Raw genomic sequence first — 13861 nt, 5'->3', positions numbered from 1 at the left:
ACAACCAGACAGCTGCAAGTAGGAGGTCTTCAGATAAGGCTTGGAAATATTTGATAGTTATCTTGAGGTAGTGTAAAGTTGTATTATTCCTTTGCAGCTGTGAGGTGATAAAAGCAAGCGATGGCACTTTGTGTGAGGCTCAGATTGGACTTCAACTTTCAATCTGATGTTAGTCACCTATGTCTTGGTTCTGAAAAGAAGCAAACAATCCCTTCTGGGTACTGGAGAAAATGCTTTATTATGAATGTAGGACAAAGCCAGAATGGGTTCTTTTTGTACTCGAGAATAAACACTGGTCTCCTTACTTTACCTTTCACACCTCCAGTTTTAAAAAAAACAGAATGAAAGAAAAGTTTTAGTTCTGACTAGAAACCTAGCAACCACCATTCAATTCTAACAATGTGTTTAACGCACGCCCCATTCCTTTTCCATGAAAATTTGTTTGATAACTTGTATTAGCATTTTGGGATAACTATTAGATCCTGTTTAATTAACTTCAATTTAGATCTAATTGAGATTGTTTAAGCTACTAAATAATTAATTTTTGGTGTTTAGTTTTTCTTTCTCTTATATTAATGAGATAAACGAAACTGAGATAAATAGCTATGGAAATTGCCACGGCATAAGTCTTGGGAAGGCTTCGAATCCATAATGCAGGCATTGGTAATCAACTATTATACAATGCCTTATTAAATGTGGTATTTATAGCTGTTATCTCCATGCTTAATTTTCAATTGTTGCAGATTTTATTAATTATAATACTTTGTAGTGCCTTATCACACTGAAATGTGTCTCAGTGCCTCACACAAGACTGAAACACAGTGGCTGTTATGTTGACTGCAGTTATAATTGTGACAGGATTTTGTGATTCTAGTTTGCAAACTTTCTTGTGGCAATGAACATTAGTAAGTATGCAGTCACTAGAAAAGGCAAATTGGGAGAGATGTATAGTGGGCAGCCGATTTGATTTCACCATTGCCAGAAATTAAAAAGACCTCCTGAGTCTACTTTCTGGAAAATGCAGTTACTGGATTGTTTCAGTTACCAGTGATCACAGAGATAAGTACAGGTGAGGAAAACTATTTGGCCAATCTAGTTCTTTCTTTCATTGAAATCATTGCTCCCACTAACACAACATTAAACAGCCTCTTGAATGGGTCCTTAACTTGCCTTTTACCAGTTTGTATAAATCCTCTATGATAGATTAACTCAAAATTCTGTTCTAGATTTAGCTTTTCCATTCCACTTAGTTTCTTATATTACCTGTATGTGACTTCCTTAGATTCATCTCTTTTCAAGACTAAGAAGACTTAGTTACTTTGCCTTTCCTCCACACGAGAGGCCCAAGTTTAACTCCCTTCACCTGGTAGAGACCAGGCAGTGGACAGGTAAAATGGAATAAAGGACTTTGCCAGTTCAGGAAGGGAAAGGAGTGGCTAAGTGCAATTTTAAATTGCAGCAAGGGCAGCAAGGGCACACATTTCAAGATGACACAGTCCTCTTTGAATATGGAGACCAGGCTCCGATGGCATAACCAGTGGCCTGATCGACAATATTAACCTGGGCCCTGAACAGGAGAGCAGCGTTGACTTCACTGCCACTGAATCATTCTGCTGACCTGTGACTGTAATCACCAATAGTCCATCTGACTGGTGACTGTAATCACCAATAGTTCCTCTGACTGGTGACTGTGGTCACTAATAATTCCCCTAACTGGTGACTGTCATCACCAATAATTCCAGTGACTAGAGATTGTGGTCATCAATAGTTCTGTGACTGGTGACTGTAACCACTAATAGTTTCCCTAACTGGTGACTATAGCCACTCATAGTTCCCACTAACTGGTGACTGCTGTCAACACAAATTCCGTTAACTGGTGATTGCTGTCACTAATAGAATAAAAGCAAATAACTGCGGATGCTGGAAATCCAAAACAAAAATACCTGGAAAAACTCAGCAGGTCTGACAGCATCTGCGGAGAGAAACACAGTTAACGTTTCGAGTCCGTATGACTCTTCAACAGAACTAAGGAAAAATAGAAAAGAGGTGAAATATAAGCTGGTTTAGTGGGGGAGTGGTGGGACAAGTAGAGCTGGATAGAGGGCCAGTGATAGTCACTAATAGTTCTGGTAACTGCTGTGACCAAATTATTCTGCTAACGGCTGCATTGTCCATTGGCAGCATTAATCATATTGTGATGTGATATATTAATTATTCTCATGCTTATACACAGACATCCAGCGGCATGCAGGGATTTTTTAAAAAAAGAAATTAATTTCTATAGGCTTAGCAATGCCTTCTATGGTCGCAGTGTCTATATTGCCACCTGGTCTGAATCAGCCCTTTCATATTTCTGTCTCCTTCCTTTGGGAAGTAATTGTTTGGCCTGGTGACAGTGTTATACCATTTGTTACACTGCCTCTCCCTCTAGGAAAAGCACTCAGATTAAGGATGTCATGATAAAACAATACACAATTCATCAAATAATAATGAACCCATGATAATCCCACAGCCCTTTTCCCATCTCATGACATGGTAATTATAAACACTTTGATTATTCAGAGGAACAATGTTGGGAACTTCTCTCCTTTGCACAGCCACTAAAAGTACTAGCTCAGGCTGTTTTTAGGATCTGGCTGATTTAAGATAAACCCAGACCTGATCCAAGGATAATTGTATGCAAGCATAAAATTCCAGTGGAGCAAACCACATCCCATACGCTCCCATTGTATAGAGTTCTAGATCCAAGCAAAACATTGAAATATAAGATCCTGATCTGAGTAAAAATTTTCACAGTTCTCCAATTTTTCATACGTCAGCAATATTAAATATAGTCTCCTTCTTGCCAGACATTGCCTGGTATAAGCAACATGTTTTGGGTTGATCATTCTGACTGTTGCTTTTCAGTGTTTTGTGCCATTGGTGTTCGGGTTGAGCAGCCGAATGGATAACCAAACAGCGCCAGAGATTTGGGTCTTTGTGATTGCAGTTTATAGAACTCTGGGGCTGAGTAGAGGATTCTGTGATGAAGTAGTCCTGAGTTTGCCAAGCTTGGACAGTAATTTAGACTGATGGCAGAAAAACATGGGAGACTTCCAAAAGTCAGCTGATCATGTGCAACCTGCATGCTTTGCGTGGTACATATGTCTCTATGCGATTACTTCCCTTTTGTATGGGTAAATTGGTTCCGAATATAATTATGCTATTTAAAACTGCATACACCCACTGCTGAATTAGTTAAAACCTACATTTTAGTAATTCCTTCTGGAGGTTCACTAATAACACTCATCTGTGTTTAACAACAAAATGAATTTGTGGGGATATCTTCTTAGCAGGGGCATATCCAGTTTTAAACAATATTTATGTATAGAACAATTCTAACCTATAATAAGGACAGTAATCACACAGAGCTGTAGCACACTAAGTATATAGTTGCACATGATTTCTATTATTGGAACCTAGGCATAAGGCCAAAAGCCCCGATTAAACATCATGATTAGTTTTCTACTGAAAAGTCCAGTTTGGGGTAATGCACCTTGTTTCATTCCCATTCAGCATACACTGTTACAGTCATTGTAACTTTAAAATGAAAGCAACAGATTTTTTTGTAAAAGTGCGTTATTCTTATGAGTGACAATTAATAAGTTGAACATCATTAAATTGATACTTTAAAAATCTAGTAAAATGCTCCCTAATGTAAATTTGCATTTACTTCAATTTTGGAAGAGAAAAAGATCCTGGAGATAAAATGAAGAACTTTCAGATCCTGTACATACAGACCTTTTGTCACATCATGTGCTTTAACTCCACCAGTGACTGCTGGTTTTATTTTGAACATTGAGTTGATTCGCCCTCCAATTTTTACATATTGAAAGGTTTTTTCCTTTAAAACAAGGCACATCAACATGTCAGTTCTCTGGTCGCTTCAGCGCTAGAACATTTTGGGCCTGAGAAACATTGGGTGCAATTATAACTTAACCTGTCCCTTCAGAAACCCACAGGATTGAGTGCTGTTTTAACACCCAGCCTGATTTACCTCTGTTCATGTGGCTAGAGTATTATTGGATGGGCTGTAAAAGCAGTGTTCCACTTGATCCCACGTGTTTCCCGCTTTGTGCGTGTGTGTTTGTGTGTGAGTGTAGGTGTGTTGGGGTATGTGTTTAATGGTTTGTATAGACTGATGATTTACTGTATGCATTTGTCTATTTATTTTGCTATATGTATATGTTTGTTTGCCTTTATTGTGTTGCCTTTATTATGTTAAGGTTTGTGCATGTGTATTTTACTCTGTATGTGTTTGTGTATTTATTACTGTATGAATTTACTGAATGTGTATTGCCTATATACTTTATTTTGTGTATTAATTATTAATGTATGTCTTACAGTGTGTATTTTATGTTGGATATATGTTTGTATGTATATTTTGTGGATGTGTGTGTGTGTATATTTTGTGGATGTAGCTCACAAGATAGGATCAAATGAAAATGACCCTTGTGTGCATTTGATCCCATTCTTACAGAATATCAGCCTCACTATCTAGTAATTGTGTCCACATGGTCAGGCAGACAAGGCTATTGGGAGACAGAAGCATAGTGGTAATATTACTGGACTAATAATTCAGAAGCCTTGACTAATACTCTTGAGAAGAGTTCAAATCCTACCATTGCAGCTGGAGGAACTTAACATTGATTAATTAATTTGGAGCAGAAAACTAGACTTAGTAATAATGATCATGAACCTACATGATTGTTGTAAAAACCCATTAGTTTACTAATGTCTTTCATGGAAGGAAATCTGACGTCCTTACCTGGTCTGGCCTATATGTGACTCCAGACCCACACTGATGTGTTTGGCTCTTAACTGCCCCCTGAAATGGCCAAGCAAGCTACTCATATGTAGGTGGCTGACCACCACCTGCTCAATTAAGGATCAACAATAAATGCTGGTCTAGTCAGTGACTCTCATATCTCAAGAACAAATTTAAAAAAATGCTTTTTGAAAGGATTATCTAAAACATATACAAATTCAGACAGTTACACAATACAGCATACACATGCATGTCCTGGCGTGGGGTTACCAACTGAACGAAGTTAATAACATAGTCCTGACATTCTGCATAGCCAGTCTCCCACTATAACCCCCGCAGGACACTCCCTGCCCCGCCCCCTCCCCCAACCACCCCAAACAAAAAAAGTGTGTAAGCAGTTGAAAATGACCAGTAGCATTGTTTCTCTGCTAGTTGCGCTCATCTCTGTTACTCGGACACAGAAGCAAATCAAGTGAACACCCCAGAATTTCAGGACATCTGTTTTATACTGTGTAGATTTTACAGTGTCCATACATTAGCATTTGTTCATTGCAGTCAAGGATCAGGATAGTAGTTCTGTTGCTGCACATAAATGTAATGAAGCTCATCAAAGTTGTGCAGGGCTCACAGGCTTAATCTGCCAGTACTCTCTTCATCAGAAACTATATCCATATTGTCTTAAGTTAAACAACCTTTTAACCTAGACCAGTCATTATAACTGTCAATGCCATTCATAGATACCCAATCATGAATCCTACCCTACATAAATGTCTGTTCTGTGCAGCTCAATGTATGTTGTGAACTTGTTCTAAATCACATGATACTTGTTGTACGATCCTTCTATCTGCAAACCCGTCGAACAGCAAAGCAGAAGCCTCAACAACAACTATGCTATCCTATGCATATGATTATCTGGAACTGCAGGAGCCCATTAGCAGTGTAAAGAGTCCATCTTCAAGCAAAGTGTTTGATGATTCTGTACACTCCTCAAAATCAACAATGCCTTCTCTGATATTCCCCCCCCACCACCTCATTATTTTTCAGTAATTATATCATAGGAAATATGTATTCTGAGAACTTACTGGATAGCTGAAAGTATTAAATGACTCTGAGTTATCCTTTCACAACTACGCTGGTTAATACATCTGATGTAACATGGTTATTGGGTTGCCCACCATTGGGTGAGGTTAATCTCAGGATCCCAAATACTGGTGCTGAACAAAATGCCACCATTTCTGATGTCCGCCTGTTGCCATGGTGCAGAGTGATTGGCTTGGTCATTCATTTATGCAAATGTAAGCTAACCACAACACCCTAGAGACATTTTGCTTTACTAGTTTTAAGCAGTGTTTGTGCTCATTAAATCAAGTACAACAGTTGGGTACTGGCTTGTTTCCATGGTTTCGCAATCGGCAAACTGACCGTGTAACACAGTAAGTGTCAAAGTTGCTGGTGATTTAAGCAGTCAGGCCACCCATCTGCTACCCTGTCTTGTGACTTTATATTGGTGACTGTAATGATTTGTGCTTCATGCACAAATTTATGTACGTAAGTATACACATGAATGTCTAGATATCTATAATGTAGATATTCTTGCTAACGAAATGACATATGAGCAGAGGTACCAGTTTCACTGTGATTTTGAGATTGTGAAATGTTGCATAATTACTAACTTTTTAAAAATAGCTGTCCTTTATCACTTTCTGTGCGTGTTTCCATCACATCACCAGTTGTGTGTGTGAATAGTTGGTGGGGGGAGGGGGGGGCATAGGGGTAGATTATTTAGCACTTTTCCACCATCAAGATATTTTGCACTAGAGAAACATGGTGACATTTGTACCTACAGAGTTTGACCAGCTCTGATGTATTGGGATAGGACAATGCCCAACCAATATTAACTCCTGGAGCACTTTCAGCATGCCCTGTGTATCCCTTGTGTCTCACATACCTGCTGTCTGATAACATAAGCTGTTATCGCCAGCACCAGTAGGCAGCTTTACATTTATATTCACAAAATAAATACAAAGATATAGTACTCATTTTGTTATTGATGCCGGCGCAGAAACAGTGCAACCTTACTGTTAAACTCAGGGTGCTTTTCACTTTGTTGTTTATTTTTAATTGTTCTTCTGTGTGAATCTAAGTCATGTTTGATTGTTCTTTTTTATTTCCTGTTGGATAGTATCATGTGACTCTCTCCTGGGTGTACAGGGCTCCCACCAACCCCTGTACGGTGCAAGGCCTGTCTCCTTATTACCCCCTGATTTATCTCTGCAGTTCAGAGATCTGAGGGCATATCAAAAAACGATTAAAGCGCCAAGTATCAGTTGGTACCACAGAGTCACTCAGTGACACCATTGGCTGAAAAATTAAAGGCGTCCTTCCTTTTTCTGTGCGTCCCGACACATCTCTGAGCTGTTCCTGTAAACTGGTATAAGTGGGGAAGTAACCAGTAACTTACAACAAAAGCAATCATTTCATAAACATCAGTGCTTTAAATTTTGGTATTCTCTACCCCAGAGGGCTGTGGATGCGCAGTTGTTGAGTATGTTTAAGAAGGAAATTGATGGATTTTTGGGCACTAAGGGAATCAAGGGATATGGGGAAAGGGCAAGAAAGTGCAGTTGAAGTACAATATCATTCATGATCTTACTGAATGGCAGAGCAGGTTCAAGGGGTGGTATAGCCGACTCCTCTTATTTCTTATGTTCTTACATTTAACTGAACAATTTGACAAACTACTGGATGTGTGCAGGTGAGAAAATCACAGCTTTAAACTTGATCCAATCAACACAATAACCCCAGTCCTGATATTCTATACAATCTTTAGCTATCATGTTTCTATTCCCATCAGACCCAGCTGATCTCCGTGACCAGCAGATATGAGTGCTTAAATCCATGGGTCACTACAGCTGGAAGCACTACTGGCTGCAAGGTTCAGGTTCTGATTTTATTTTAAGTTTTTAAAAAGTTAAGCTATTGAACTTAATTTTGTATATGACACAGAGATGAAGGGAATTTCATTGGGATTAAGTTTTGTGGATTCTGTTTTTGGGTCTGGGACCACTGTTCAGATTAGGAAACTTTCAGCTTTTGCTTAATTGTGATTTGTAAAAAGAAAAGAAAGACTTACATTTGTATAGCACTTTTCATGACTACAGGACATTCCAAAGTGCTTTATTACCAATTAAGTACTTTTGATGTGTAGTCACTGTTGTAGTGTAGGAAACAGTAATCAACCTGCACACAAGCTCCCATAAATAACAACATGGTAATAACCAGACAATATGTTTTTTATTATGTTGTTTGAGGGATTAATAGTGGCCTAGACACCTTGATAACTCCCCTGCTCTTCTTTGAAATAATGCTGAGATCTTTTGTGTCCACCTGAGGGAGCAGGCAGGGCCTTGGATCCAATGTCTCATCTGCAAGACTGCACCTGACAGTGCAGCACTCCCTCAGTACTACACCGGAGTGACAACTATTGATTTTTTGGCCTCAAGTCCTGGGGTGGGGTTTGAACCCACAACTGAATGAAAAGTGGGAGGAACATGAGGTGTCTGCTTTCAGTTATCACCCATATGAAGAAAAGTGTTTAGTATGTGACAAGTGGCATTAGCTGTGCAAACCTACAGGACTCTGTAAATAAAATGACCCTGTTATTAACCATTAGGAGCAATAGTCCTCGAGTTCCATTTGTATTATCGCAGTTAACTTCCTGGAAAGTTGAAAGGTCTGCAGTTATTCATTACCTCTGTCAGCACATGTGAGCACAGCCACATCTATTAATAGAGCGGGCCATCTGACCTATTCCAAATGTGTAAATTATATACCATATAAATCTTGTCTATTTGATACTGGGTGTGGGGAGAGTTTTTTAAAAATCCTTTTCAGATGTAGACATTGTAACAAGGCTGGCATTTATTGCCCAACCCCAATACAACTGAGTGACTTACCAGGCCAATCTGCGAGATGATGAAAATCATACACTTTGACCTCCGACTGGAGTCACATATAGGTTATAGTGCATAAGGAGGTAAAGTTTTCTTTCTTAAAGGACAATAGTGAACCAGTTGAGGTTTTATGACAAGCCCAGCAGCTTCGTTGCCACTTTCCCTGATACCAGATTTTTATTTCCAGTCTTTTTTTAACTGAATTCAAATTCTCAGACAATCATGGTGGGAATTTGAACTTATGTTCTCTGATTTACTAGTCCAGGACCCTGGATTACTCGCCCAATAACATAAGCACTACACCACCACCACCATCGTTTCATGAATCCTTTGGGTACTGAGTGAACCTGTCTATTTTCAGGGTTTGATGCTCCATTGTATGGTGCTTGGAGACATTTTTCTCTCTACCTTTTTTGCCCTAGCTCTCACCTTGCAATGCACAGTGCAATGCCATCTATCACCCGAGCAAAACAAAGGAAATTGGAGCTTTGACAAGAGAGGGGGAGGGAAAACTTCAACATGGTGAATTTTGAAATACATGGCCAGAAACTCAAAGCTCTAATTGGCTGGATGTGTGTTAGTCAGCTTAACAATCCTCAGCAGCCTCACTGCAGTTATTGATCATAGTTCAGGGTATTTAACACAGATTACATCCCCTGACCGTCCAGCCTGATTGCAAGACTTGTGTTCCACCCTATCAAGGGAGGTGTCTTGCCCCTTTTTTATAGTGTCACAAAATGTAAAGAACTATATAAATTGTGACTCTTAAAACAGCTTGTTCGATAACCTATTCCAAACTCTAAACTACTTGTAGTAGTAACAGTAGGTGGGTGATAGAGTTAATTGTGGGAGTGGTGGCAGTAACATTGAGGTGGGAGGAATGTAAGTCTCTCGAAGCAAAGTAAACTAAGGAGTTACACCAAATGTGGAGGTCTCATTGTGGTCCACTTAAAATCTGCTACTTCTTCATTGACAAGGTGGTGAATTATACAGAGAATAATTCTTGTAATGAATGGAAACATTTTACTTATACTTGACCTTGTTGGCATAACTTGGTTTCTTGCATTTTTGAGCTTCCACCCCTATTCATTGCTGAATTAGCATATATTTCAGTTTAAGCATCAACACACCATTAGAAAGGACAATCCGAAAGGTCTGAAAAAGACAGAAGCTTTACAAAGTGTTCTTAGTAAACGATGGAGTGTTTGGAGAATTAAACGAGTATTAGAGCTCTTTGTGTTAAATGGAAGCTCAGCTCCCTTCCTCTTAATAAAACTGCCTTCCCAGAAGGATATAGATAGTGAGAATGGGGGCTGACTTTGTTTACAGGGATCCTGTTGTCAGATGAAGTAATAAAACTCAATCCACGTCTTTGTGGCAATGGGACAAGCAATTCCAAAAAGTCTATTGCTCTTAATTTCAGCAGCCAGTCAAGGTAAGGGATCACTGGTTGCAAGGAGCCACCTGGTGGTGAAACGCACAAACTTTTCTTTTTTCATTTCCATGAGAACAGCAGAAATCTTGTGAAAGAGGCAGGTTGATAAGAGTTTCAGTAAAAGCAAAACCAGCCAGATTCAGCCACTTCACTTCAAACTTATGAAGCCTCTTCCCTTCCCCCATGGCACAGGTTTGTGTCATGATGGACACTAAATTTTCTACAGTGTCAATTGCATAATGCACGTTCTGTCATTTTTCAATTTTATCTCAAAGTTTATGAACTTGGCTGGCTGAGGGGTGGAGTAATGGAGAACTGGAGATATTGTACAACATACTGTGATGATCTGATTTTATCACTGATGCCGTTTCCGGCCACGTATTAAACCCAGTAAAATGTGTTAAATGTGTAGTTGGCAAATTACTGTTGAATCTTGTCCTGAACACAACAGAGTAACTTATTGTTGGGCAGGTCATTAACTCCACCTTGATTCAGGTCTGCAGTGTTGGCAGATATCTTACCCTTGCTGATAAAAATGTTCAGCTTTCCAAGGATTCTGTGGATTTCCTCATCTGTGCTTTTTAGAATGAAAACATTTATTTTTCTTTTCACTTACTTGTATTTTTTGTTGCTTTTATTTTTGTGACATGTTTAATATAAGCAGCTCGATTTTACACAAGAAACTACAAAATATGTAAAATGAGGTTTATTGTGAAACCTGTTTTCTGAGTGGAAATAATGAGACGTATCAGAATGTGGCAGAATAAAAGTTGGGTTGATATTTTAGGCTGAGATCCTTCAGCAAAACTGGAAAAAGGTGATGGATAGGTTGAAAATGTTTCCATACCTCCAGCTTACAAAATATGTGGGCAGGACATTGGGTTTGTGGGTCTGCTGCATTTGCCCATGGTCTCCACTGCCAACCCTGCTGATGTTCATGAGGTCAAGTGGTGTGGCCATGCATACCGGACCTTTGGTGGCTTAGGTTACATCTGGTACACTCCCTTGCCAAAGAGGCTAGAAATAGTAGCCAAAGCTTATCAGGCGCAGGGTGGAGGGGAGGAGCTGTCCTCTGGAACCCACCTCTCAGAAGAGGAAAGTTCCTGCTACCAAAGACCCATGTTTCATGGACACTGAAATATTAATAAAACTAGATTTTTGCTTCACATCTTAGTGGTCCAGGTTCTCTCAGCCTGGACTCCTTATTGGCATTGTATGCCTGATGAGACCAGGCATAGCAATGCTGGGTCTCGATTGACGGCAGGGTACAGGAACTTACAACTAAGGGAGTCCCAACCTTTGCCCACTGCCCCATCCCTCCCAATTAAGTTTTTGATCTTGTGGGACAAGGCGGATAGGTCAGCTCCCACAAACCTGCCCAGGAAATGTAACTCCGCAACCAGCACCTGACATAGGTGGGTCCCTGTGGAGCTTGTGTCTGTTCCAGCAAACTCCTGTTGAAGTTGGTACGCTGGAATCAGAGCACACTTCGAGGCCCTGAATATTCAGGTAACAGACTGACGGAACCACCAGTATTCAGGAGTAACTTCAAACTTTTCTAAAGGGTGAAGCTGAATATACATTAAAAGTATTGTCTGTATCATATACTTCAAATAAGCATTTCATTTACTTTGTGTGACACTTCAGATGCAAAGAAATGCACAATATGAAAACAAGCCATCTGTCCGAAACAGTCTATGTCAGTGTTTAACCCCCACCACAGGTGAACAATTCTAATAACATTTACTCACCTGTTCTCATATTCCTTCAATTTATCTTTTTGCATCCATCTATCCAATCTAATCTTCAATGTTGATATTGTTTCTACCTCAACCACTAAATCTGGAAGTGAATTCCGCAGCCTCAAAACTGCCTGTTCCCCCTGCCCTCTGTTCCACATCTCATATTTGAACTTGTATGTATGGATCTCTGTTCTTTACCCCTGCACTATTGGAAACAGTCTGTTTCTTTTTACCCTGTCCCATCCATTCAAAATTTAAAACACTTTTTAGTGTGCCCTCCAACTTGGCATTGGCAATGCCATGGGACCTTTTGAAGGATATCTGCACACAAAGAAAGTCTCATTGCATAAAACAATCTTCTTGGTGTTGTGCATTATGTGTTGGAGGCTCTACTGCTCCTGCATAGCAGAGATCATCAATATAAACTAATCAAACACAAAAGGAGGGGAATCCTGCTCTGCACGTTGTAAATACCTCCATTTTGATCCTAAAATATTCTGCATTTGAAATATTTAGAATGATCTATTTGTTGTTTTACTCAAACATAAATCTGATGTTGCAGATCAATAGTCCATGAAAGAAATCGCTCAATTTTCATTCCCATTGGTAGCGACAAAAATGGAAATCAGGGGTGGGAGAGAGGGAGTTTGTATAATAGTAGCTGATTGGCAGCATCAGTTTTACACCCAGGCATCAAGGTGAAAATTTATCTCCAGGTACTTGAAAAACCATGTAAGAGGCAGTGTGTGCCAGAGCTAAATCACAGCAGCTGAGTGTCACTGCATTATTTGGTAATAGTATCTTGACACACACTCAGGCCAGTTATTTCCTCCATACTTAGTACAACCTGTGTTTTTTTTTTATCCAGATTTTTTACAGAATTATACGAGACATTAGCCCTGGGGAGGAGCTCTTAGTGTTGATGAAGAGCGAAGGCTACTCGCAAGAAACAATGGCTCCAGAGATACATGGTGAGTAACTGTGTCACTGTCATGAACTCCTCAGACTGCTGGCAGTGTGGCTGCACTCTGTGTGTTGTAACATAACTCCAAATCAGTCAAAAGCAAGTGTCCTGACAAAGGTCACACAGACATTCCATGTTTTCCATTCAGTTTTGGCCAACAAAGCTATTCACTGGCATGAACGATCGTTGTACATTTGCAAAACAGCTCCACTGCTTGCAGACGTCTGCAACATGTATTTATTTCATGATTTTAGAACGGAGCAAAATTGGCAAGTTTGTCCGAAAGCATTGAGACTCCAGTGAGTTTGGATGGTCTGGTTCCACATATGGTGTCATCCTGTTTCCACAATGCAATGGTCAAATCATACATTTTATGAATGCATTATCTGCTCTTCAATTATCTCATGATTCTCTAGAGAAGCTTGGGGCTGATTAACAATATATTTTGTATGAAGATTAAACTCTTTCAGTTAACTTCTATTGTATTTTTTTTATTGGGAATCAAGTGAGTTGCTATTTTTAATTTCTCATTTTTTTTGCTTTCATAAATAGTTCAATGTTATCCTTGCATCAAATACTGGTTAAAAATTACTTTGAGAGAAGAATCATGCTGCTTATTGGAATCTGAACCTCCTCAATGGGATACAGTGAAGAGATTTCACTTTGATAGTCTGGAATAGTTTGTATAGTTGACAGGAAGAGAGGTGCTGTCACGTTTGGTGTTGTCAGAGTTGAGGTGAATTTACTTGTCCACTGTGACTCTGACACAGAGTTCGTGGCGTCTAAAGGGGCAAAACTCCCCAGCCCTTGACTTAACTGTAGTGGAACATCTTGTCCCCCAAGTAGCATGATCCTGGGTTGTGTGAAGAAAGAGTGGTGCTCATGCCAGTTGTGGCTGCTTTCCTTCTTTGTTCTCCCAGCGGCCAGTACTGTGTGTCCCTTTTGATGTTGCATACGGTT

General features: G+C 39.6%; 1 protein-coding gene across 8 annotated transcripts in view; it reads left to right on the top strand.

The window, feature by feature from the left end:
• Positions 1-13861, top strand: part of mecom (MDS1 and EVI1 complex locus) — an 804010-nt gene that overhangs the window by 698408 nt on the left and 91741 nt on the right. For all 8 annotated transcript variants that reach the window (XM_078564130.1, XM_078564129.1, XM_078564131.1 and 5 more), the window contains one exon: positions 12806-12908. In XM_078564130.1, coding sequence (XP_078420256.1) covers positions 12806-12908 — 103 coding nt within the window. The remainder of the gene's footprint in view (positions 1-12805; positions 12909-13861) is intronic.

Source organism: Cetorhinus maximus, chromosome 19 (assembly GCF_964194155.1).
Source record: "Cetorhinus maximus chromosome 19, sCetMax3.hap1.1, whole genome shotgun sequence".
NCBI classification, from domain to species: Eukaryota; Metazoa; Chordata; class Chondrichthyes; order Lamniformes; family Cetorhinidae; genus Cetorhinus; species Cetorhinus maximus.
This window is presented reverse-complemented; position numbering and strand designations above follow the sequence as displayed.